This window comes from Crinia signifera, chromosome 12 (assembly GCF_055691185.1).
Source record: "Crinia signifera chromosome 12, ASM5569118v1, whole genome shotgun sequence".
In the NCBI taxonomy this organism is placed as follows: domain Eukaryota; kingdom Metazoa; phylum Chordata; class Amphibia; order Anura; family Myobatrachidae; genus Crinia; species Crinia signifera.
In genome coordinates, this window is record NC_139228.1 from 58,373,368 (window position 1) to 58,399,694 (window position 26,327).

General features: G+C 46.3%; 1 protein-coding gene and 1 long non-coding RNA gene across 7 annotated transcripts in view; one reads left to right on the plus strand and one right to left on the minus strand.

Annotated features, from left to right (window-relative positions):
- LOC146049623 (cholesterol 24-hydroxylase-like) overlaps positions 1 to 26,327 on the plus strand; it is a 92,312-nt gene that overhangs the window by 31,935 nt on the left and 34,050 nt on the right. For 4 of the 6 annotated variants that reach the window (XM_083166184.1, XM_083166187.1, XM_083166183.1 and 1 more), the window contains exons 1-10: positions 4,644 to 4,786; positions 5,780 to 5,857; positions 6,760 to 6,841; positions 18,776 to 18,846; positions 20,147 to 20,233; positions 22,167 to 22,305; positions 23,004 to 23,114; positions 23,426 to 23,582; positions 24,090 to 24,152; positions 26,034 to 26,106. In XM_083166184.1, coding sequence (XP_083022310.1) covers positions 4,650 to 4,786; positions 5,780 to 5,857; positions 6,760 to 6,841; positions 18,776 to 18,846; positions 20,147 to 20,233; positions 22,167 to 22,305; positions 23,004 to 23,114; positions 23,426 to 23,582; positions 24,090 to 24,152; positions 26,034 to 26,106 — 998 coding nt within the window. In that variant the 5' untranslated portion in view covers positions 4,644 to 4,649. Of the gene's footprint in view, positions 1 to 4,643; positions 4,787 to 5,779; positions 5,858 to 6,759; positions 6,842 to 18,775; positions 18,847 to 20,146; positions 20,234 to 22,166; positions 22,306 to 23,003; positions 23,115 to 23,425; positions 23,583 to 24,089; positions 24,153 to 26,033; positions 26,107 to 26,327 lie in introns of those variants that run through there. The other 2 variants (XM_083166185.1, XM_083166188.1) reach the window with 1 other exon arrangement.
- Positions 1,802 to 3,267, minus strand: LOC146049968 (uncharacterized). Its single transcript, XR_014466244.1, has 4 exons — positions 3,225 to 3,267; positions 3,069 to 3,123; positions 2,937 to 2,970; positions 1,802 to 1,837 (listed from the first exon to the last, which is right to left on the minus strand). It is a non-coding gene; the product is annotated as an uncharacterized LOC146049968 (long non-coding RNA).

Here is a 26,327-nt window from a genome sequence, read left to right on the forward strand (position 1 = left end):
TGGGCTAGGTGACATGAGGGAGATTGCTAGACTAATGAGGGAGAGAGGGAGATTGCTGCTATATCAGGGAGTCTCCTGCAGAATGCAGGAGGGGAGGTAACTATAATGCAACAGTGTAATGTGGGCTAGGTGACATGAGGGAGATTGCTGGACTAATGAGGGAGAGAGGGAGATTGCTGCTATGTCAGGGAGTCTCCTTCAGAATGCAGGAGGGGAGGTAACTATGATGTAACAGTGTAATGTGGGCTAGGTGACATGAGGGAGATTGCTGGACTAATGAGGGAGAGAGGGAGATTGCTGCTATGTCAGGGAGTCTCCTTCAGAATGCTGGAGGGGAGGTAACTATGATGTAACAGTGTAATGTGGGCTAGGTGACATGAGGGAGATTGCTAGACTAATGAGGGAGAGAGGGAGATTGCTGCTATGTCAGGGAGTCTCCTGCAGAATACAGGAGGGTAGGTAACTATGATGTAACAGTGTAATGTGGACTAGGTGACAGGAGGGAGATTGCTAGACTAATGAGGGAGAGAGGGAGATTGCTGCTATGTCAGGTAGTCTCCTGCAGAATGCAGGAGGGGAGGTAACTATGATGTAACTGTGTAATGTGGGCTAGGTGACATTAGGGAGATTGCTAGACTAATGAGGGAGAGAGGGAGATTGCTGCTATGTCAGGGAGTCTCCTGCAGAATACAGGAGGGTAGGTAACTATGATGTAACAGTGTAATGTGGACTAGGTGACAGGAGGGAGATTGCTAGACTAATGAGGGAGAGAGGGAGATTGCTGCTATGTCAGGTAGTCTCCTGCAGAATGCAGGAGGGGAGGTAACTATAATGTAACAGTGTAATGTGGGCTAGGTGACATGAGGGAGATTGCTAGACTAATCAGGGAGAGAGGGAGATTGCTGCTATGTCAGGGAGTCTCCTGCAGAATGCAGGAGGGGAGGTAACTATGATGTAACAGTGTAATGTGGGCTAGGTGACATGAGGGGGATTGCTAGACTAATGAGGGAGAGAGGGAGATTGCTGCTTTATCAGGGAGTCTCCTGCAGAATGCAGGAGGGGAGGTAACTATGATGTAACAGTGTAATGTGGGCTAGGTGACATGAGGGAGATTGCTAGACTAATGAGGGAGAGAGGGAGATTGCTGCTATGTCAGGGAGTCTCCTGCAGAATGCAGAGGGGAGGTAACTATGATATAACATAAAATGCTGCTATATACAATTTCAAGGGAAAAGTCTTCAAAGCCTTCGGCTGCCCCTGCACATGTGGGACAGCTAATTATAAGATTATACAGCACTAGAGTGTAATAAGCAAAGGCTATGACCTGACTGGCCAATAAATATCACGTCAGCCTGAGGTCAGGTCACCCCAGGAATCCGCCATGGTCCACCAGCTCTTTACAGCTGATTGTTAGGTGGTCCTACAATAAGTTCTCACTCACAGTGCTAGTTACACAATTACAGAGGCTTTGAAGTCTCAGAACAATTGTCGGGATGTGTTTCTTTAATCACAGTGTTAGAGGTGGTATATATATATATATACACACACACACACTGTATATACGCTCAAATTTACAAAACACAAATGCATTACCATGTTTAAAAAAGAAAATGAAAATAACTAGATGATAATAAATATATATATAAATAATATATTAAATTTATAATACAATTAATGTATTGTTATAACAGATAATGAATCACTGACAGTGTAATGGTTAGCATTACTGCCTCACAGCAATGAGGTCATGGGTTCCAATCCCACGATGGCCCCAACTGTGCAGAATTTGTATATTCTCCCCGTGGTTGCGTGGGGTTCCTCTGGGTGCTCCGGTTTCCTTCCGCAATCAAAAAATACTGGTAGGTTAATTGGCTCCCAAAAATGTTACCTGGCGTGAATGTGTGTGTGTACATGTGGTAGGGAATATAGATTGTAAGCTCCACTGGGGCAGGGACTGATGTGAATGGTCAGGTATTGTCTGTACGGTGCTGTAAAATATGCGTGCGCTATTGGCTGTTAGTTCGCCCCAAGCTTTCTGGCAAGAGGGATTATAGATGCGACGCTACTCACAGCGGGTAAATGTATCACTGGGTCATTTTTCCAGGGATGCCGGATGACCCAGTCGGGATTCCAACGGACAGGGGCTATTCAGCGGTCGGGATTTAGATGTTCCGATGTCGGTATATAACCATAAGAATCCCGACTGGAGCCAGAATACCACACACTTTCCCAGCAGGCTTGCCTTTAGTTTATGAAACGGCAACGTGTTATATAGTAGACATGTGTGCGGACCCTTGGGTTTTATTTTACAGTTTTGATCAATTTTGTTCCTAAAGTATTAATAACTCTAGTTATAAGCCCATCAAAATGACGGCTTCTGCAATGTACTTTCACTTTGAGCTGTGACAGTTTTTACTTTCACTTTGAGCTGTGACAGTTTTTAGTAGAGATGTGTAGGTTCTGATTTACTCTGATTTCAAAGCAGGAGCTTATTGGCTATCCCAAATCACATGACAGTTGTTGACAGTTGATAGACAATAAGATCCTGCTTTGAAATCAGAGGAAATCAGAGCTTTCACATACGCAGTCCCTATCTGTTCCTACCTTCAATCTGTCTTCACAGCTCCCTCTCACCATATCCAGCAAGTTTGAAACAGATCCGTGTCCCTGCAAAAATTCCTTTCACTTTTGGCTATGACATCTTTTAGCACACAAAGGAGTAATTTGGTCTGTCATGCGGCCTCTAGTGGTCAGTGGTGGTACTTCATCTCATAGATAGAGATGAGGAGTAGTTAGCCTTTTATATATTATTATTATTTTTATTATATAATTAATATTACTATTGCCCCCTTATTATTGCTAAAATAGATCCCTTATACCAGCACCTATTTCCCCTTAAAGTTATCCATAGTGCAGCGTTATCAGCAAGTACTTACCTGCACTTTTCTTGTGAGCTTGATCCAATGTAATCTGTTGGATAAAAGGAGAAAACCCCATTGGGGTGAGACGGGCGGCCCAACTCTGAGCTACTGATGCGAAATGCGTTACAGTCCAGTATCCCTGCCTACCTAATAGATGGGCAGCCAATCAGAACTGTTCCGTCATCTGTCATAGATAATAAGTCTGTAAAACATCAGCAATGAGGACTGTTACCTGAGGACTGTTACCTGAAAGCATTATATTTTTCTATTGGCTCTGATAATGGACATTAAAGGTATAATTACTGCCTGTTACATCTCCAGCGCTGAGCGTAGCAGAGAGACAGACAATTATGGTCATTTATGGGCATGAGTGTAACGTGTTCAGTCTGTCATCAGCATGTTAGTGATATCTGTGGACTTTGTCACACGTGCAGCACTATGTCAGAACTGCAGCCGTGTGTCTGTCATATGACTGATTACCTGTGTATTTCCCTGCTGGCGTTATATATGTCCTTATAAGTAAAACATGAACATTGCAAATACTGTAGTGTTGTTTCCATGGAGAACATGTGCCGGTCGTCAGATAAAGCTATTGTCCCAGAGTAGTAGCTGCCATCTCAGCAGATTGTCAGCTGCTTTTTACAGTCATTTCTGGAATAATCAGATTTATTCCTGTTTCTGGAACCAAGAGATACAAAGTAAATGATACAGCGTCAATGCTGCGTACAGGAGCTGGGCACTAACAAACAGCACCCTATGTACTAAGAGAGAGGTAAAGTAGCAGCAATAGGTCGACACATGAAAAAGGTCTGCACAGTCTGGGTTGACATTGGCAAAATGTTGACACAAGCAAATGTCGACATGGAAATGATTGACGCAGGGAAAGGTCGACATGAGTATTTTTTGGGTCTATGTCAAAATCTGTTGCCATGGATACCGTATAAGTGCACTGCGTCCCCACGCTTTGGACACACTTGGATTGTGAAGTGAGAACAACTCAGTTATAAAAAATCATGAAAAACTCATGGTGCTCCTTTTCACGTGTCGACCATCAACTTGTCTACATTTTCCTTGTGTTGACATTGTGTCAATGTCGACTTATATCATGTCAACCTTTTTCACATATTTACCTATTGCCTGTCAACCAATAGTGGTCAACTTCTTGACTGTCGACTTAATTACTGTCAACTCGCTGACCGAATATCCCAAATATCACCTGATATGATCGCACTAAACCAGGAGATCTCAAACTCGGTCCTCAGGACCCCACACAGTTCACTTTTCCACGTCATCCGACAGGTGCACAGGTGCATTCATTACTCACTGACACAGATGGAGCTAATTATTTCACATGTGATTCTGTGAGGAGACCTGCAAAACGTGCACTGTGTGGGGTCCTGGGGACCGAGTTTGTGAACCTGCGCACTAAACAATGCGATCTGGGCATATTTCTAGCACCCAGGATTGTATTACATTGCATTCATTGGTAAATGGGCCACAAAGAGTGGTTTACCAGTGTGACTCTCAGTAGGAGCATTGCCGGGACTATCAGACCTGCACTCACTTGTAGAGAATGACTTAGCAAATGTAACGCTCCCCTTCTCACGACACAGGACACTCCCTGGCTGTAGATAGGAGTCTCTGCTCCTATATAAGGGATACTGTACATGCAGCCCTCACACGCCTGAGCTCCAGCCTCGGCCTCTCTGTGTGCACTGTGCAGTCACTATGGGGCTGTGGGTTCTCATTTCCTGGGCCTTCCTGCTGCTACTGGGCCTGGCTGCTGCCAGCTTCCTCCTGTACTGCGCCTATATCCAGTACATCCATATGAAGTATGACCACATCCCGGGGCCCCCCAGAGACAGGTGAGGAGTCTGCACTGCTATTATGCTAGAACAAAGTGTTGATTATAATATATTTTTAGATTATAATATTCTTGCCAGTGTATAGGGGGCGTGGCCAGTGGGAAGATGGGCTGATCAGGGGCGTGGTCCTGAGATGGGTATATCATAGTTGTCTACCCTCCTGCATTCTGCAGGAGACTCCCTGAAATAGCAGCAATCTCCTCTCTCCCTCATTGGTCTAGCAATCTCCCTCATTTCACCTAGCCCACATTACACTGTTACATCATATGGATATAATTCATTTTAAAATGATGTAGCAGTACACACTAACGCTTCTAGGTGCCACGTTCACAATCTCTTTTCCATATAAGGAACTAGCCACGCCCTTTAAGTGGAGCATGACACCCCCCCCCCACAATGAGGCGCTGTGTAAAATTCTGCTACCAACTATAATCTCCCTGAAACTAATTTTCAAAAGTAGGTAAGTATGGGGTATATGGCATTGTGTCTTTTATTTAGGGTCAACCCCACAGTAATTATATTGTGTGTATAGTCATACAGGGGGCTCATGTTGCAGGACACTTGTGGCAGCCCCACCTCTGTTGCGTGGTACCTGCATGTAGCTAGCACGGTGCATGGAACAGCAACAAATATTGGGGTCTAGAGCATTCATGTCCAAACGATGGCCCTCCATGCCTTGCCACAGTTTTGCTATTAGGGAATGCTAAAACTATGGGATGTGTAGTTTCACAACAGCTTTAGGGCCACAGTTTGGACATGCCAGGTCTAGAAGGTTCAATCAAATTGACTGAGGTACTAATTAAGTCACCTGTGATCAAGCAAGGATATCCCTAAAACGTGGACTGTGATGGCGGAGTTTGGGAAACTCTGCCTTGGTGTAAACACTATTTGCTTCCCCTGTGTAATAACCTGAACTTGTGTTCCATATGTGAGGCTGGTACTTTAGTCCTTGTTTCTTGTACTCTACTCATATACTGCTGCTTTATTTCCCAGCTTCTTAATGGGGCATTATCCAACAATAACCAAGGTGACCAAGAACAATGAGCTCATCTATGATTATTTCCTGAACTGGTAAGTGGAGATTTCACTCATGCCATCATCACATACATATCTATTCCATACCCCCAGCACTGCATGTAGTAAGTGAAGTCGGGACTCTTGCACGCGATGCTCCTGAAAAATGGGTGTGGCCTCATAAAATGAGGTGCGGTTTCACGAGAAAGGCAAACTCGCAAGCCACGCCCCTCCCCCTGCTTTTGCCACTATGTGGGCATTCCCAGTGCTCTGTAAGCTGCCGCCTCTGTCTCCGAGGACTAGACGCTGTGCACAGGTGAGTAGAACTCTCCTACACCCAGGGACTGGTGAGGGCAATTGGTCATCTGATCGCTGTGCTCTTGCTGTGACTCTAGGTCAGTGGTTCTCAAACTCGGTCCTCAGGACCCCGCACAGTGCACGTTTTGTAGGTCACTCGGCTGGTGCACAGGTGCACTCATTACTCACGGATACATTTGAACCACAGGTGGAGCTAATTATTTCACTTTTGATTCTGTGAGGAGACCGGCAAAACATGCACTGAATGTGGGGTCCTGAGGACCGAGTTTGAGAACCTGTGTTCTAGGTGCAGTTAAGCGATCTCACTTTACAGCACTGGGGTTGCTCTCCTGGATCACCGACCATCGGTCTCAGCAGGTAAAGTCAGAATATCTCCCTTCACTTTCACATTCATAGCTTTGGAAGAGCTAAACTCGTTTCTAATCTGAGAGCGTTTATAGTAACAGAGAGCAAGACTATGGACCCAATATTACAGACCAAAGCCGGATTTGAATGCGTCGCCGCAGTAGTGCCCCAAAGATAGTGGCCATGATGCTTTGTGGGTGGTGACTCTGATTACACACCCCTAATAATGGGAAATAACACCTCTGGCTATGAGTATTAACTACCAATGCTCTATATGATTATTTCTTCTTATCTAGGATACAAAAGTATGGGCCAGTTGTGCGCTTCTATGGTTTTCATGTTCCCATGGTGCTTGTGGCCAGCCCTGATGGTATAAAGGTAAGCACTGGTGCTGACTGCACATTTGTCCTCTTTCCTCTGTTGGGAGTGTTTCTGGCTATTCAGACCCCCCCCTCCCCCCTGCATGCGTGAGTGACTGCGGTGACTGAGTCTGTCAGTTAAAACCGAGGCTTACACACAGGGAGATGAGCATTCTGAGCAATACTAGATCATTCAGCACACAGCGCTGCACACAGGGCCGGTGCAAGCCCCCCGCCCGCCCCAGGCAAAACCCCCCGCCGCCCGCCGGGGGGGAGGGTTCGGACGATACTGCGGCAGGCGATACTGCCGCGATGAAATCCCCCCAGCGGGGAGTAGGCGGCGGGCGGCGCCGGGGGGGCAGCGTTGATTAACGGGCGGGATGGGGGTCGAGGAGGGGAGAGGGAGGATTACAGACTCACCTGCTCCCTGCTTTCTGGTACCTCGGCAGCTCAGTACCGCCCTCCAGTGGCCGGCGCCCCAGGCAAATGCCTAGTCCTGCCTAGTGGTGGCGCCGGCCCTGGCTGCACAGTGTTTTGACGCTGAGCAATCTGTTGGGGCCAGTGTTCTTTGGTGAGAACACTGGCCCTGACAACAGTGATTATAGATTCATCCAGCATGATGGATATTAATCGCTGGGCCAATAGCGACAGTATACGGCCGTTAGGTTGACATTGACAGCACTAAGGTCAACATGTTCTTGGGTCGGCATGTCATTAGGTCAACACAAACAATAGGTTGACATGGGTTAGGTCTTCAGTCAAAAGGTCGAGGTCGACATGGAATTTTTCATTCCCTACCAACCACTAGGGCAGTGATGGCTAACCTTGACACTCCAGCTGTTGTTGAACTACACATCCCAGCATGCTCTGCTACAGTTTTACTATTTGGCTATGCTAAAACTGATGCAGGGTATGCTGGGATGTGTAGTTCAACAACAGCTGGAGTGTCAAGGTTAGACATCACTGCACTAGGGCATGGTGGGAGAATAAAATAGTGTGCCAAGTGCAGCGATATGATGTCCATGTCCACATTTGGGTAGACCTTTAGGGGGACATTTACCAAAATGGATTCGTAGAAAAAAGGTGTATTCGTAGGGAGAAATACACCTTTTTTTTACGAATTTGTATTTTCGGGATTTACAATCCCAAAAATACAACAATTCGTAGTCCTAAAGATGGAACATTCGTATTTGTAGTTACAAATACGAATGCCCTACACCATCGATAGGATACGACAGAAATCACCATTCAAAAGAATGGTGGTTTCTGATTTACTAAGCAGCCGTACTGACAATACGGCTGCTTAGTGGTGTGAAACACCCACGCAAATACGACAGGAAAATAGAACACCATTTTCCTGTTCTATTTGCGTTTTAGCCTGCACGGATCAGTCAGATCCGTGCAGGCTACAGTGTAAAAAAATAGAAAAATAAATAAATAAAAAAAAAAACGGCGTGGGGTCCCCCCCACAGCCATAACCAGCACCAGGCTGAAGGAGCCGGGGCCGGTAATTAAAAATCAGGGAGCCCGACAAATAGGGGCTCCCCGATTTTTAACAACCAGCCCCAGGCTCCAGGTCCGGGGCTGGTTCCCAAAATACGGGGGACAAAATGAGTAGGGGTCCCCCGTATTTTAAGAACCAGCCCCAGGCACAACCAGCCGGCAGGGTAATGTCACAGCCGGGGGACACTTATAATATAAGGTCCCGCGGCCAAAACATTCTCCCTACCGACCAGTCAGCCTGGCCAGGGGCCCTGGGGGAGTGGGGACCCCCCCAATGAAGGGGTCCCCCCCCTCCAGGACTTACCTGACCAGGCTGAAGCCTGGTGCTGTCCTCGATGCCCCTGGGCGGTGGGCATCGAGCTGATAAATGGTGTAAAAAAAAGATGAACCTATTGTTTTTTACTGTGGCACTACAAGTGCCAGCAAGCCTCCCCAGCAAGCTGGGACTTGGAGAACCACAAGTCCCAGCCTGCTGGGCATTAAAGGGCCCGCTGGCACTTGTAGTTCTACAGTTAAAAAAATAGTGCACAAAACACACTGATACACTTTTAAAATAAAACTTTATTACACACAAAGCCCACACATACTAATACTTACCTATCTTCTCTCCGTAGGTAGCCCTGATGTCCTGTGTCGGCGTCTTCTGGTCCTGTGTCGTCTTCTTCCTCCATGTCGACCGTCGCTGTCGCCGTCCGGATCCGACGAAATCCATTTGGGAAGCTGTGGAAGGAAACCATACTCACCTGTCCCAGCGCGACGTAGTCCAGGTAAGGGTCTTTGCAAAAAAACAAACCGACACCCCGAAACCAGACCGGACTGACGGAGACGCACGGTGTTTACATCGTGCGGCTCCGCCTCCCGAATGCCGCTATTGGCCGCCTTGCGGCCTAGCGGCCAATCAGGAGCCGCTAGGCCGCAAGGCGGCCAATAGCGGCATTCGGGAGGCGGAGCCACACGATGTAAACAAACACACGTGCGTCTCCGTCAGTCCGGTCTGGTTTCGGGGTGTCGGTTTGTTTTTTTGCAAAGACCCTTACCTGGACTACGTCGCGCTGGGACAGGTGAGTATGGTTTCCTTCCACAGCTTCCCAAATGGATTTCGTCGGATCCGGACGGCGACAGCGACGGTCGACATGGAGGAAGAAGACGACACAGGACCAGAAGACGCCGACACAGGACATCAGGGCTACCTACGGAGAGAAGATAGGTAAGTATTAGTATGTGTGGGCTTTGTGTGTAATAAAGTTTTATTTTAAAAGTGTATCAGTGTGTTTTGTGCACTATTTTTTTAACTGTAGAACTACAAGTGCCAGCGGGCCCTTTAATGCCCAGCAGGCTGGGACTTGTGGTTCTCCAAGTCCCAGCTTGCTGGGGAGGCTTGCTGGCACTTGTAGTGCCACAGTAAAAAACAATAGGTTCATCTTTTTTTTACACCATTTATCAGCTCGATGCCCACCGCCCAGGGGCATCGAGGACAGCACCAGGCTTCAGCCTGGTCAGGTAAGTCCTGGAGGGGGGGGACCCCTTCATTGGGGGGGTCCCCACTCCCCCAGGGCCCCTGGCCAGGCTGACTGGTCGGTAGGGAGAATGTTTTGGCCGCGGGACCTTATATTATAAGTGTCCCCCGGCTGTGACATTACCCTGCCGGCTGGTTGTGCCTGGGGCTGGTTCTTAAAATACGGGGGACCCCTACTCATTTTGTCCCCCGTATTTTGGGAACCAGCCCCGGACCTGGAGCCTGGGGCTGGTTGTTAAAAATCGGGGAACCCCTATTTGTCGGGTTCCCTGATTTTTAATTACCGGCCCCGGCTCCTTCAGCCTGGTGCTGGTTTCGGCTGTGGGGGGGACCCCACGCCGTTGTTTTTTTTATTTATTTATTTTTTCTATTTTTTTTTACACCTTGCAGCCTGCACGGATCTGACTGATCCGTGCAGACTGCCAGAAACATTCGTATTAGCGGCCGTATATACGGCCGCTAATACGAATCATTACACCATCGGAGGGTTACAAAGCAGTCGTATATGACTGCTTTGTAACTGATCCTCCGGAACACGACTTTGCATACGACTTAACCCCTTCCTGACAGAGCCAGTTTTTGCGTTCCTGACAGAGCCCTTTTTTTCAAATCTGACATGTCTCACTTAAGTGGGGATAACTTTTTTTTGCTTTTACTTATCCCAGTGATTTTGAGATTGTTTTTTCGTGACACATTGTACTTCAAATTAGTGGTAAATTTGGGTCGATACAGTCTGTGTTTTTTTGTGAAAAATACCAAAATATCGTGAAAAAATGGAAAATTTAGCGATTTGCAAAATGTTAAATTTTCTGCTTGTGAGACAAATAATCTTACCACTCAAAATAGTGAATAACTAACATAGACCATATGTCTACTTTATGTTGACATCATTATTTCAACTTCCTTTTAATTTTTTGGGACACTAGGAGGCTTACAATATGAATAGCAAATTCTCAAATTTTCAAGAAAATTTCAAACACTGATTTTTTTAGGGACCAGTTCAGTTCTGATGTGACTTTGAGGGACTTGTATGTGAGACACCCCCATAAATGATGCCATTTCAAAAACTGCACCCCTCACAGTATTCAAAACAGCATTTTGGAAGTTTGTTAACCCTTTAGGTGTTTCACAGGAATTAAAACAAAGTGTAGGTGAAATTTCAAAATTTCTTTTTTTTTGCAGATTTGCAATTTTAATACATTTTTCTAAGGAACACAGTACATTTTACTAGAGAAATGTGACTGAAAATTGATTCCCCCAATTCTTTTGTTTTCATAAATATCCTATATGTGTCCCTAGTGTGCACGGTGACCAAACCACAGGCTTCATAATAGAAGGAGCACCTACTTGATTTTGGAGCCTCCTTTTTATGAGATTATTTTTTAGGCACCATGTAGGTTTCTAGGCACCATAAGATGCTAAAAGTTAGGAACCCCCCCACAAGTGACCCCATTTTGCAAACTACACCCCTCAGGGAATTCATCTAGGGGTATAGTGTACATTTCAAACCCCCAGGGGTTTCACCAATTGTGGTACAACTGGGCAGTGAAAATGAAAAATTATTTTTTTTACACAAAAATACAGTTCTGGCTCCAAATTTGTCATTTTCAGAAGGTATGAAGGAGACAAAGCACCCCAAAATCTGTGCCCCAATTTCTCCCGAGTACGGCAATGCCTCACATGTGACCAAAAAATACCAGTTGGGTGCATGGCAGGACTCAGAAGGGAAGGAGTGATTTTTGGATTTTGCAGCTCAGATTCTGGTGGAATTTTGGTGGGTGCTATGTCGCATTAGCAAGACCCCCAAAGCACCAATACAGTGGAACCCCCCCACAAGTCACCCCATTTTGAAAACTACACCCCTCAGGGAATTCATCTAGGGGTATAGTGTACATTTCAAACCCCCAGGGGTTTCACCAATTTTGATACAAGTGGGCAGTGAAAATGAAAAATTAAATTTTTTTACACAAAAATGCAGTTCTGGCTCAAAATTTTTCATTTTCAGAAGGTATGAAGGAGAAAAAGCACCCCAAAATCTGTGCCCCAATTTCTCCCGAGTACGGCAATGCCTCACATGTGACCAAAAAATACCAGTTGGGTGCATGGCAGGACTCAGAAGGGAAGGAGTGATTTTTGGATTTTGCAGCACAGATTCTGGTGGAATGAATGGTGGGTGCTATGTTGCACCAATACAGTGGAACCCCCCCACAAGTCACCCCATTTTGCAAAGTACACCCCTCAGGGAATTCATCTAGGGGTATAGTGTACATTTCAAACCCCCAGGGGTTTCACCAATTTTGATACAAGTGGGCAGTGAAAATGAAAAATTACATTTTTTTACACAAAAATGCAGTTCTGGCTCAAAATTTTTCATTTTCAGAAGGTATGAAGGAGAAAAAGCACCCCAAAATATGTGCCCCAATTTCTCCCGAGTACGGAAATGCCTCACATGTGACCAAAAAATACCATTTGGGTGCATGGCAGGACTCAGAACGGAAGGAGTGATTTTTGGATTTTGCGGCTCAGATTCTGGTGGAATTTTGGTGGGTGCTATGTCGCATTAGCAAGACCCCCCAAGCACCAATACAGTGGAACCCCCCCACAAGTCACCCCATTTTGAAAACTACACCCCTCAGGGAATTCATCTAGGGGTATAGTGTACATTTCAAACCCCCAGGGGTTTCACCAATTTTGATACAAGTGGGCAGTGAAAATGAAAAATTACATTTTTTACACAAAAATGCAGTTCTGGCTCGAAATTTTTCATTTTCAGAAGGTATGAAGGAGAAAAAGCACCCCAAAATCTGTGCCCCAATTTCTCCCGAGTACGGCAATGCCTCACATGTGACCAAAAAATACCAGTTGGGTGCATGGCAGGACTCAGAACGGAAGGAGTGATTTTTGGATTTTGCAGCTCAGATTCTGGTGGAATTTTGGTGGGTGCTATGTCGCATTAGCAAGACCCCCCAAGCACCAATACAGTGGAACCCCCCCACAAGTCACCCCATTTTGAAAACTACACCCCTCAGGGAATTCATCTAGGGGTATAGTGTACATTTCAAACCCCCAGGGGTTTCACCAATTTTGATACAAGTGGGCAGTGAAAATGAAAAATTACATTTTTTTACACAAAAATGCAGTTCTGGCTCAAAATTTTTCATTTTCAGAAGGTATGAAGGAGAAAAAGCACCCCAAAATCTGTGCCCCAATTTCTCCCGAGTACGGCAATGCCTCACATGTGACCAAAAAATACCAGTTGGGTGCATAGCAGGACTCAAAAGGGAAGGAGTGATTTTTGGATTTTGCAGCTCAGATTCTGGTGGAATTTTGGTGGGTGCTATGTCGCATTAGCAAGACCCCCCAAGCACCAATACAGTGGAACCCCCCCACAAGTGACCCCATTTTGCAAACTACACCCCTCAGGGAATTCATCTAGGGGTATAGTGTACATTTAAAACCCCCAGGGGTTTCACCAATTTTGATACAAGTGGGCAGTGAACATGAAAAATTACATTTTTTTACACAAAAATGCAGTTCTGGCTCAAAATTTTTCATTTTCAGAAGGTATGAAGGAGAAAAAGCACCCCAAAATCTGTGCCCCAATTTCTCCCGAGTACGGCAATGCCTCACATGTGACCAAAAAATACCAGTTGGGTGCATGGCAGGACTCAGAAGGGAAGGAGTGATTTTTGGATTTTGCAGCACAGATTCTGGTGGAATGAATGGTGGGTGCTATGTTGCACCAATACAGTGGAACCCCCCCACAAGTCACCCCATTTTGCAAACTACACCCCTCAGGGAATTCATCTAGGGGTATAGTGTACATTTCAAACCCCCAGGGGTTTCACCAATTTTGATACAAGTGGGCAGTGAAAATGAAAAATTACATTTTTTTACACAAAAATGCAGTTCTGGCTCAAAATTTTTCATTTTCAGAAGGAATGAAGGAGACAAAGCACCCCAAAATCTGTGCCCCAATTTCTCCCGAGTACGGCAATGCCTCATGTGTGACCAAAAAGTGGCAGGACTCAGAAGGGAAGGAGTGATATTTGGATTTTGCAGCACAAATTCTGGTGGAATGATGGTGGGTGCTATGTCGCATTAGCAAGACCCCCAAAGCACCAATACAGTGGAACCCCCCCACAAGTGACCCCATTTTGCAAACTACACCCCTCAGGGAATTCATCTAGGGGTATAGTGTACATTTCAAACCCCCAGGGGTTTCACCAATTTTGATAAAACTGGGCAGTGAACATGAAAAATTAAATTTTTTTACACAAAAATGCAGTTCTGGCTCAAAATTTTTCATTTTCACAAGGAATGAAGGAGACAAAGCACCCCAAAATCTGTGCCCCAATTTCTCCCGAGTACGGCAATGCCTCACATGTGACCAAAAAATACCAGTTGGGTGCATGGCAGGACTCAGAAGGGAAGGAGTGATTTTTGGATTTTGCGGCTCAGATTCTGGTGGAATGAATGGTGGGTGCTATGTGGCATTAGCAAGACCCCCGAAGCACGGTGAAATTATGAACCTAATATTCCATAGATGTGTGGTATATTTTAAAACACTCCTTTATACATAGGCCGGGTTTGTCGGGGCAAGTGTCACACTGGAAAATAGTTTGCTTTCTTATTCCCTTTTTATAGCAAGCTTTGCACCTTTTTTGTGTCCTGCCCTTTTTTCCAGTGGAGGGGATTTCATCAGGAAAATGCTGCCCTGGTACAATACGGGGGCCAGTACTAGAAGTACTGGGGCCCTCTGCCTGCTGGTTCCCAAATATTAGGCCCTTTATGACTTCCTCTTGAAAGTGCATAAATGTCCCCCTCTGGCCGGTAGAACGGAATAGCACGTAAGCGTTATACAGTGCCATCTGGATGATATACACGGCCACCTTCTTGTACCAGATTTTTGTTTTCCGCAGGGCACTGTACGGCTTCAGTACCTGATCTGAAAGATCCACTCCGCCCATGTACCTATTGTAATCCAGGATACAATTAGGTTTGGAGGTGTGGGTACTGGTACCTCGTACAGGGACGGAGGTGGTACTGTCTCCGTGAATTGTTGTCAGTATAAGGACATCCCTCTTGTCCTTATATTTGACCAACAACATATTTTCGTTGCATATTCCCCTGCTTTCACCCCTTCTCATTACTTGGGCAATGTGCGTTTTTGGGAGGCCTCTTTGGTTCTTGCGCACAGTACCGCAAGCTGCTGTACCTCTTGAACCAAGGGCCTTAAACAGGGGGATGCTAGTGTAAAAGTTATCCACATAGAGGTGATAACCTTTATCCAGGAAGGGGTGCACTAAATCCCAGACAATTTTCCCACTAACACCTACGAGGGAGGGGGGGCATTCTGGCGGTTGAATTCTTGAATCCTTCCCTTCATAAACCCTAAACCTGTGGGTGTACCCTGAGGTGCTTTCACACAGTTTATACATTTTTATGCCATACCTTGCCCTCTTACTGGGAAGGTACTGGCGGAATTTAACCCTTCCTTTAAAATGTATAAGGGACTCGTCGATACAAATAAATTTTTCAGGGATGTACACCTCTTCAAATTTGGCACTGAAATGATCAATGACCGGCCTGACTTTGAATAGCCGGTCAAAGGTGGGATCATCTCTGGGTGGGCACTGTGCATTATCGGTGTAATGTATAAATTTAAGAATTGTCTCAAATCGAGTCCGGGGCATGGCCATACGGTAAAATGGAGTACTGTACAGAACATCTGTACTCCAATATTGCCTAATTTCTGGCTTTTTTACTATGCCCATATGAAACACCAGACCCCAAAACGTCATCATCTCTACTGCATCTACAGGGGTCCACCTAGCAAATGATGACGTGGGGTTTTGAGCAATAAACTGCTGGGCATATAAATTAGTTTGGTCCACCATTAAATTTATAAAATCATCAGAGAAAAATAATTTGAAAAAGTCAATTTCTCTGAGACCTGTGGAATCAAATTGGATTCCTGGCATGGCCAAAAACTCAGGAACCTGGGGCTCAAAATTGTCTGGTGGTGGGGTCCATACGAGATCAATTATTGGGGGGGGGGTCTCAGCTGCTCTACGGGGGCGTCTTTGAGGGGGTCCCTCATCACTAGAGGAGGAAGATGAGGTTAAGGCGAATCCTTCAAATTCCCCGCTTGCATCACTGGCTGTGTCAGAGTCAGAAGCAAGCATGGCATATGCCTCCTCCACTGAATACATTCTCCTGGATGACTGGGAGGACATTTGGGAGGACATTTGGGAGGACATTTGGGATGCCATTTTTATTTTTGTGTTACTGGTAGTGAAATGTTTCAACACGTGTATAGTGTAGGGGGGGGGGGTACAAACTTTATTTCAATCCGGGGGGTATGTAGTGTGTAGTGTGTATGTGGTGCAGAAAAAAAAAAATACTTTATACCAATAAAAAAAAAAAAAATGAAGGGGTTAAAAATAAAAAAGTTAAGGGGTTAAAAAAAAAAAAAAAAGGTCCTGCGCAAAAAATTGAGCACAGATGTTGGTCAGTAACGTCTGTCACTGAACAGCGCTCAAAGGCAACAGGAATTTGATCAAAAAAAAAAAAAATAGATCAACCCTGTGCCGAAAAAGATGATCAGTGATGTACGTCACTGATCAGCGCACAGCGGCCACAGGACACCCACAAAATCACAGTGTGTGTAAAAAAAAAATTAAAAAAAGACCCCACAGCACACACACAAAAAAAAAAGGTGATCAGTGATGCGACACTGATTACCAGTGAGGTGCAGCAGGTGCACAACCTTTGGTGCAACTGACAGGTATATATAAAAAAAAAAAAACCTCTGTACCCCCAAAAAAGTTGCTGATCACCTCAGATATAGTGATCAGCACAAAAGGCGGGGGCAGCAGACACAAAATTTAGCACTCTCTATCACTCTCTGTCACTATCTCTCTCTATCTCTCTATCTCTCACTATCTATCACTCTATGACACTGCAGCAGCAGCACTGACAGGTATATCTATATATAAAAAAAAACCTGCGCCCCCAAAAAGTTGCTGATCAGTTAATTTATACTGATCAGCACAAAAGGAGGGGGCAGCAGTCAGTTATATAAAAAATATATAGCACAATCTGTCACTATCTCTCTCTATCTCTCTCTCTCTATCTCTCTCTATCTCTCTATAACTATCACACTGCAGCAGCACAAAATATAGCACTCTGTCACTAGGCCTCTCTATCTATCTCTCTCTCTCTATCTCTCTCTCTATCTATAACTATATCACACTGCAGCAGCACAAAATATAGCACTCTCTGACACTATCTCTCTCTCTATCTCTCTCTATCTCTCTCTATCTCTCTCTATCTCTCTCTATCTCTCTATCTCTCTATCTCTCTATCTAGCTAGTACACTGCAGCAGCACAATTTCACAGGAAGGCACAAGTAGCAACAGGATCCAGGAAGCAGTGATGAAGCAGCGATCAGGTAAGTATGGAGCAAGTATGGAGCAAGGTTCTGGTCAGTATGGCGGCAGGGGGGTACGGTGACCGCACTGCACGCTATTCCAGACCGGAATGGCGTCTGCAGTGCAGTCACCGTTAGTTTAAATCCCCCTCCTTGGCTGTGATTGGTCCGTCGGTCCGACGAACCAATCACGGCCTTTGGGGGCGGGCGGGGTGAGGTGGGGTGACACCAGTGTCACCCTTACACCCCGCGGTGATTGGTGCTGTACTTTACAGCACCAATCACCTCTGATCCCGTGTCACCGGCGAACGTTATTCGCCGGTGACACAGGAAAACGCTGTGAATGGCTGTTCACACTGAACAGCCAATCACAGCGATCGCCGACGGGGGGGCGGCATCGCAGCCCCCCCTGGGCATGCACGGACATGTCTGCTGTCAGGGACAGCAGACATGTTGAAACTGTCACCGCGTCTATAGACGCGGTGACAGTTTAAATCCATGACGTACATTTACGCCATGTGTCGGGAAGTGCTTCCCGACCATGACGTAAATGTACGTCAAATGTCGGGAAGGGGTTAAACAGTCGTATGCAGTCGTAGGGAAAATACCAATACGAAAAACTAGGTTTTTCATATTGGTAAATTTCCCCCTTAGTGGTTGACCTTAGTGCTGTCGAGCCTATGACCCATACCCATAGCTGCACGCGGGGCCGCGCATCGCTGTCACTATGGGCCTTATTTTGGTTCATTCTTTCTGACAAAATCCTTCTTAGATGGACAAAACCATGTGCACTGCGGGTAGGGCAGATATAACTTGTGCAGAGAGAATTAGATTTGGGTGGGGTTTTACTTCAAAGTGAGATCTATATTGCAGTGTAAAAATAAAGCAGTCAGTATTTTCCCTGCACATAAACAAAATTACTCACCCAAATCTAATTCTCTCTGCACATGTTACATCTGCCCCCCTGCAGTGCACATGGTTTTGTCCATCTAAGAAGGATTTCTAAGAATGAACCAAAATAAGGCCCTATGGTCCCTACACACAGAGTGATGTAGGGGCATTTACTAAGCAATCTAGTGAGGTAGTGTAGAATCTGCCCGGGGATCGCTATGTGTGTAGCTTTGTATCAGATACTTGTAAGATCTTATGTGTCCACAATTACCCTAATATCTCCCTTCACTACGAAATACCATTTATTCATAGATTTGAAAATGCTAACCTAGTACCCAACCAGGACTTACCCCGATAGACCCACATAAACGTAGTTTGTACACGTGTCCCCCTGCTAGCTGTCCCCTGCCAGGTATGGAGTGGGGCGGTACCTACCGTAACTCTACATCACGGTGTAGATTTCCCGCTAGATCTATTACTTTTTATTTCCATTACATTTCATCACAAAGTTCATTTGGAAATAAGCTGTTGTATCCACTGGGCTGACCTCGAGGAATAAAAGTTGATAATTGCTTGTAAATAGTAATTATATGACATAAATGTTCTAGGAACTTCTGATGTCAACCAAGCACCCAAAGGACAAATTTTATGAAGATATATTTAACATATTTGGAGTAAGGTGAGTGACACAGAAGTCCGCACTGCTCTGATCCGCTCGTTCAAGTGTGAGGCCCTTTACACATCCTGGGGCCAGTGCAGAGGGGCGCAAATTGGCTATAATTCTATAACTGCTGTAATGTGCAGGGAAATAATTGTGTGTGTGTGTGTGTGTATGTATGTATGTGTGTGTGTGTATGTATGTATGTATGTATAAAATAGTTCATAGCACATTAAAAAAAACCGCTCCCGTAGTCAATCCTGGGTCTTTGCAGCGGTCAGGACTTATTTAGCATTCCTCAATGATGATCAGAAAGTTCACCGCAATGTGACATATATGAATATCAAATGAGACCACTTATTTATACAACCAATGAACAAACAGGTGCAAATATGTATGTACGTGTGTGTGTGTGTGTGTGTGTGTATATATATATATATATATATATATATATATATATATATATATATATATACATTAGCACCTGTTATATATATTAGCACCGTGAATACGCAGACAGTGGGCGTGGGGTGGCTCCATTAGCATATGTGAATGCACAGTGTTTTATGGGCGTTCCCATGAGAATGCTTGACGTTCTCATGCTAATGAGGCCATTACGTGGCCGATGGCGGCGTGCAGCGGACATCACCGGATGTCAGCTGCCCGCCCATTTCTTTCTGAACATGCACGATATTGTAAGAGTGCCTCAGACCACCCTTACATATGCGTGCACGTTCTACAAGTAAAGAATGGTGCGTTTAACTTCCAATGTTTAGGAGTGATGAGAAGTCTATGTGAGATCCAGCAGGTCCTTTAAACGTGTTGTTTATAAGTAAATAAGAAACACTTGGGTGAAAGAACCGACGCGTTTCATCAGTTTGGCTTCCTCAGGAGTCTCAGGCAGGTGAAACACGTTTGACCTTTCACCCCAGTGTGTGCACAAACATAGTAATAGCCATTAGTAATTGTGGATTCAGAACAATGGGAGTGATACAGTGCTATACTGTATATACGTTACCCCCAACATTGCAGAAGCAGCACAGAATAGTGCGCACCTTCATTGATGCGGTGAATACGCAAGGTGGAATAGTATTCATCAACACAACTTGCACATAATTGAATTGACTCCTGAATGCTAGTAGTAAGGAACAAGTGTGTGTGTGTTGAGTCAAGGGGTGATTGAGGAATAGGGTAGAGGTGTAACTGGGCTGTAATAGAATATTGTAATGTCTCAACTCTCAAAGCTCAATGAGATTTTCAGATTTCCTTTGTTTCATGATCTTACCCATTGTTTGGCCACTTTTACTCATCCCTATGGCAGATTCCTTGGAAAAGGATTACTGACTGACAGACACTACGATCGCTGGCACAAACAGCGACGGATCATGGATCCCGCGTTCAGCAGACCGTAAGTGCAATAAGTCGACAATCAAGAGCTGTCACCCTAAGTGACTTAGTAACGTTCAACGGTTGTTTCCTAAGAGCGTATTTAAAAAGTATTAGGTATTGTCCAGAGAGGCGTCCGCAATGTGATCGGTGCTACAGAATCGCCACCATTTATTCCCTCACATACCCTCTGCCCACCAGATATTCCCTCACATACCCTCTGCCCACCACTTATTCCCTCACATGCCCCTCTTCCCATTGATTATTCCATCACTCGTTAAAAGCCTGTAAAAATGACGGCTTCTGCAGTGTACCTTCACTAAACTGTGACAGTTTTTACTTTAAGCTGTGACACTTTTTAGCCCACAAGCTCTCCACCCAACCCCTAGTCCCTATATGCTCCTGCATCCAATCTCTGTCTTCGCAGCTCCCTCTCTCCATATCCAGCAAGTTTGAAACAGATCAGTGTCCCTGCAGAAATTGCTTTCACTTTCTATATTTTGGTCTGTTGAGTGGCCTCTAGTGGTCAGTAGCAGTACGTCACCTTATTGAGGTGAGGAGGAGTAGATAGATAGATATATGCTTGTCTCCCAGTCCCTACCAGGGGTAGGCCTGGGCTCTTCATATTATTAGGCCGGGCTCCCGTATCAACTAAATTACGTGAATCACCGGTCCATTGAGAGGGGCTAAAATCATTTGTATCAGCGGTCCATTGGGAAGGGCTAAAATCATGTGAATCACGGTCCATTGGGAGGGGCTAAAATCATGTGAATCACCGGTCCAATGAGAGGGGCTAAAATCATTTGTATCAGCGGTCCATTGGGAGGGGCTAAAATCATGTGAATCAACGGTCCATTGGGAGGGGCTAAAATCATGTGAATCACCGGTCCAATGAGAGGGGCTAAAATCATTTGTATCAGTGGTCCATTGGGAGGGGCTAAAATCATGTGCATCACATTATATTGGACCCACTCGCTCGCTAAGAACCCGCAGTTCCTGTATTATCTTCTCATCCTACAAACGTCTCTGGGAAGAGTGTGGGATGCAGGTGAGCGGGGGGACAATAGGGAGTCTTCCGCACCTTCCAATAATTAGGAAACAAAAGCAACTGAACATAAACTTTACAGTATGCTCCACTGTTATTTAATACAATACTTCATTAAACTATCAGTTTTTAAATGCTTTTTTTGGGGGGTGGGGTGGACGGCAGTGGCGTAACTACTGTAAGGCAGCCCCAGCTGCCGCTTGGGGGAGCAAGTGGCAGCGGGGTCTGTGTAGGCGCTGGCACCTGCTCGACGCACTGACATGCTGCTGCCCACTGGCTGAGCACTGGAGGCGAGTCAGCTGCAGCGCAGGTGCGGACATGGCAGAGACGACAAATCATCCCCCCCCCCCCCCCACACTGATTCAATTGACTGTACACAGAGATGGCTATTGGCTACTGTGTACAGGATTGGCGGGTGGATGGGCATGCTAGGGTGGCCTGGGACGCATCGGAGCCAAGGGAAGCAGCAGTGTCTGCTGGTCTCTCTTCCTCTATCCTGCTTCAGCTTCTCCGTTATGTGTGTGACATCATCACGTCACACGCTTGGGAAACACGCTGAAGAGGAGCCCGGGGAGGGGGGGCACAAACTTTTTGGCAGGGGGGAGCAAAATTTATAGTTACGCCACTGGTGGGCGGGGTGAACTACAGATCTGGATTTCTTCATAACAGCGTGTACCAGCAGCCATTTTTGGCAGTTGAGCCATGCTGGGACCTGTAGTTCCCCACCAAAAATTAGTTTTTACTACTTTTACGTAGGGAAAGTGTTTGGAGTCTCTGTTTAGTTGGACAGTTGGTTGGTTGAAATCAGTTCCACTCTCCTCAACCCAGAATGCACTGGATCACTGCATCACTATATATAAAATATAGTACATGATAGAACCCTTCTGATTGCAAGCTTTTCCTGGTGCAGATATCTGATGGGTTTGGTGGGAACTTTCAACGAAAAGGCGGAGGAGCTCATGGAGAAGCTCGCAGAAAAGGCAGAGGAGAAATCCGAGGTCAAAATGCATAACTTGCTGAACAGAGTGACCCTGGATGTGATTGCCAAGGTGAGGCTCATGTACGTCTGTGCCGCTATGCAGACCTCGGTCTGGTGGCGCTTAGTGGATGGAGGTGGACAGAACGTAGCCATGATTGGGTGACAGTGATCAGTGACGACTATGAGGCCCACTGTCGCCCTCTTCTTTTCTTTTCACCCACTGTTTTTCTCTCATGCTCTAAGCTGCCTCCCCCTGTCACCCTCTGCCTCTCCCTGTCACCCACTGTTTTTCTCTGTCATGCTCTAAGCCCCCCCCCCCCCCCTCTGTCTCCCACTGCTGTGTTGCATATTGGGATGGGGTGGATGAGGTGTTATTATATTTTTGCACTGAGCTTATCACCCACACATTCCGCTACCGTGGCCCCAGATAAATGACAGATAATAATAATATCTGGGTGCCTTATCTGCCTTGTTAGCCACACAGGACGCAGTATGGCAGCTGTGATGTTGGATAATTGTATCGGCATCTCCCAGGCCTGTGGATAGCTGCAGTCACAAGATGGCCGCTATTGACCCGTCTGTGCAAGTGTATTTGAGTATATTTTTGGCACACACAACCCCAGAGAAAAGGGTCTTTCTCAGCTTAATAAATAAACTCAATCAAATAAAGGTACAGGGGGAAGATTGCTGACAGGTCACGTGTATCTCAGTTGTTGTGTGCTGTTTTATCATTGTCTGTCTTGTCATGTTGTTGTGTGTTTTCCACAGGTGGCGTTTGATATAGACCTGAATTCCCTACACGATGATCGGACCCCTTTCCCAAGGGCCATTTTCATGGCTTTACAAGGGATGGTTGAAATGAGAGACCCTTGGGCACGGGTGGGTATTTCCTATTGCTAAGGGGTAAACTTAGCTTCTAAAAAAGAAAACCAATCCGATTATGTCTGTGCATGGTACACTGTGAACACATGCAAGCCGTCTGCCTGAGAGTGATTGACACCTTGTGGGCGTTTAGGGGCGTGGCCAGAAAATGCTGGCATTTCTATTCAGGAGGGAGGGCCGCTGACATCACAAGCTCCCTCCTTCTCCCCACGGCCTTCATAGCGCTGAGTGAGTCCTGACTCAACCCTGCGTTAATTACATCCTGGGTAAAGTGTTGTCCTTAATCTGCGTTCTGTTTTTATATATAGATTCGCCCTTCAAAAAGGAAAATTATCCAAGAAATCCGGGACTCTGTCCTGCTGCTCCGTAACACAGGGAAGGAGTGTATCGAGAACCGGCAGAGGATGGTACAGGAGGGTGCAGAGGTGCCCGGTGATATATTGACACAGATACTCAGGGGAAGCGGTAGGTGTTGTATGCTAAAGCTCACTGTTTGTGTCGATACGAAGAAATCCATCCTGCTGCCTCATCTCCTGATATCCTCTGTGCTGCTGGGGACCCACTATATAACGCTTATCGCGGGAACGTCCTGGTTTTTCGGGACGTTCCCACATCCCTCCCGAGGCCGACAGTGTCTCACGGCGGGGTGGGCAGTTAGGAGTTTCCCCCTGTCATCCACGAATAGACGCTCTATTCCTGCAATCAGCAAGGGGGGGGGGTGGCTGGGGGCATAGCCAGCAGCTCACGGAAATACTGAGCATGCCCCCACCAGCAGCAAAAAAGGGGGCATGGCCTCGCGACAGCGGAGCGATTGCAGGCCACGCCCATTTCCATTCGGCCATGCCCCTACACTTTTGCCTGTCCTGCAGGCCGCCGCTGAAATATTGGGAGATATGCAGGAGTAGGGCACATACTGTACAACCTGACCTATAGTACAAGTGTGACCTTCATGTTCGCCTCCTGTTTTCACAGTGCTGGACGATGACTGCGACAACGAGATGCTCATAGACAACTTTGTCACTTTCTTCATCGCTGGTGTGTATAGTAATAATATAGAATAATAAGTAATTCCCTGTATACATCGTGCTGCAGACAAACCTTTACTTACATGGGGCCTAACCTGTTGGATCTGTGTCACATAGCGCACGGTAGTAATGTTTAGTACTGTGCACATGCGTCATACCCATACCAAGGGCCTGATTCAGGTTTGTTAGCAAAGCTACAAATAGGCAAAACCATGCTGCACTGCGGGTGGGGCAGATGTTACAGGTGCACAGTTAGATTTAGGTTGGGTGTGTTCAAGCTTAAATCTAAATTGCAGTAGACGTATAAAGCTGCCTGGATCACTAAAGGCCAAGGAATCAGGTGAAATCAGACCAAATCGCATGTGTATGCCATCTGATCCAATGTGCGGTCCAGTGCGCATCAGATCAGAGTCGGAGGTCGGACAGGCTGCATTACCATACTAGTGCCTGACTGCTGCATTACCATACTAGTGCCTGGCTGCCGCATTACCATACTAGTGCCTGGCTGTTGCATTACCATACTAGTGCCTGACTGCTGCATTACCATACTAGTGCCTGGCTGCTGCATTACCGTACTAGTGCCTGGCTGCTGCATTACCATACTAGTGCCTGGCTGCTGCATTACCATACTAGTGCCTGGCTGCTGCATTACCGTACTAGTGCCTGGCTGCTGCATTACTGTACTAGTGCCTGGCTGCTGCATTACCATACTAGTGCCTGGCTGCCGCATTACCATACTAGTGCCTGGCTGCCGCATTACCATACTAGTGCCTGGCTGCTGCATTACCGTACTAGTGCCTGGCTGCTGCATTACCGTACTAGTGCCTGGCTGCTGCATTACCGTACTAGTGCCTGGCTGCCGCATTACCGTACTAGTGCCTGGCTGCCGCATTACCATAATAGTGCCTGGCTGCCGCATTACCGTACTAGTGCCTGGCTGCTGCATTACCGTACTAGTGCCTGGCTGCCGCATTACCATACTAGTGCCTGGCTGCTGCATTACCATACTAGTGCCTGACTGCTGCATTACCATACTAGTGCCTGGCTGCTGCATTACCATACTAGTGCCTGACTGCTGCATTACCATACTAGTGCCTGGCTGCTGCATTACCATACTAGTGCCTGACTGCTGCATTACCATACTAGTGCCTGGCTGCTGCATTACCATACTAGTGCCTGGCTGCTGCATTACCGTACTAGTGCCTGGCTGCTGCATTACCGTACTAGTGCCTGGCTGCTGCATTACCGTACTAGTGCCTGGCTGCCTTATTACCGTACTAGTGCCTGGCTGCCGCATTACCGTACTAGTGCCTGGCTGCTGCATTACCGTACTAGTGCCTGGCTGCCGCATTACCGTACTAGTGCCTGGCTGCTGCATTACCGTACTAGTGCCTGGCTGCTGCATTACCGAACTAGTGCCTGGCTGCCGCATTACCGTACTAGTGCCTGGCTGCTGCATTACCGTACTAGTGCCTGGCTGCTGCATTACCATACTAGTGCCTGGCTGCTGCATTACCATACTAGTGCCTGGCTGCTGCATTACCATACTAGTGCCTGGCTGCCGCATTACCATACTAGTGCCTGGCTGCTGCATTACCATACTAGTGCCTGGCTGCTGCATTACCGTACTAGTGCCTGGCTGCTGCATTACCGTACTAGTGCCTGGCTGCTGCATTACCATACTAGTGCCTCGCTGCTGCATTACCATTTAGTGCCTGGCTGCTGCATTACCATACTAGTGCCTCACTGCTGATGCAATGCCTCCTACAACCATGTATACCGACACAGGTGGCAGTGATAGATAATTATCTATTGTACAGACAATGGGGCCGGGAACACCTTCTCTCTTTCATACATTATACAGTATAAATATAACAGTGTTGTTCTTCAGGCCAGGAAACAACGGCCAATCAGCTGGCGTTCGCTGTCCAGGAATTGGCGCTGCATCCAGAGATACTGAGAAAGTGAGTTCCTTATCACGTACCAAGAGGGGTAAAGGGACGGGCGGAGCATTTAAGGCTCCAGGCTCCAGACCTGCTGCACATATGTATTATAGTTATTACATGGAGACTATTACAGACTAGTTTAAAGATTTCTTGGAAACATTGTTTTAATTAAGCAAAATAATATTTCTAAAGTTATAAAGAGTAACAAGTTCAGTTCACCCGATTGAGCCGCAAATATT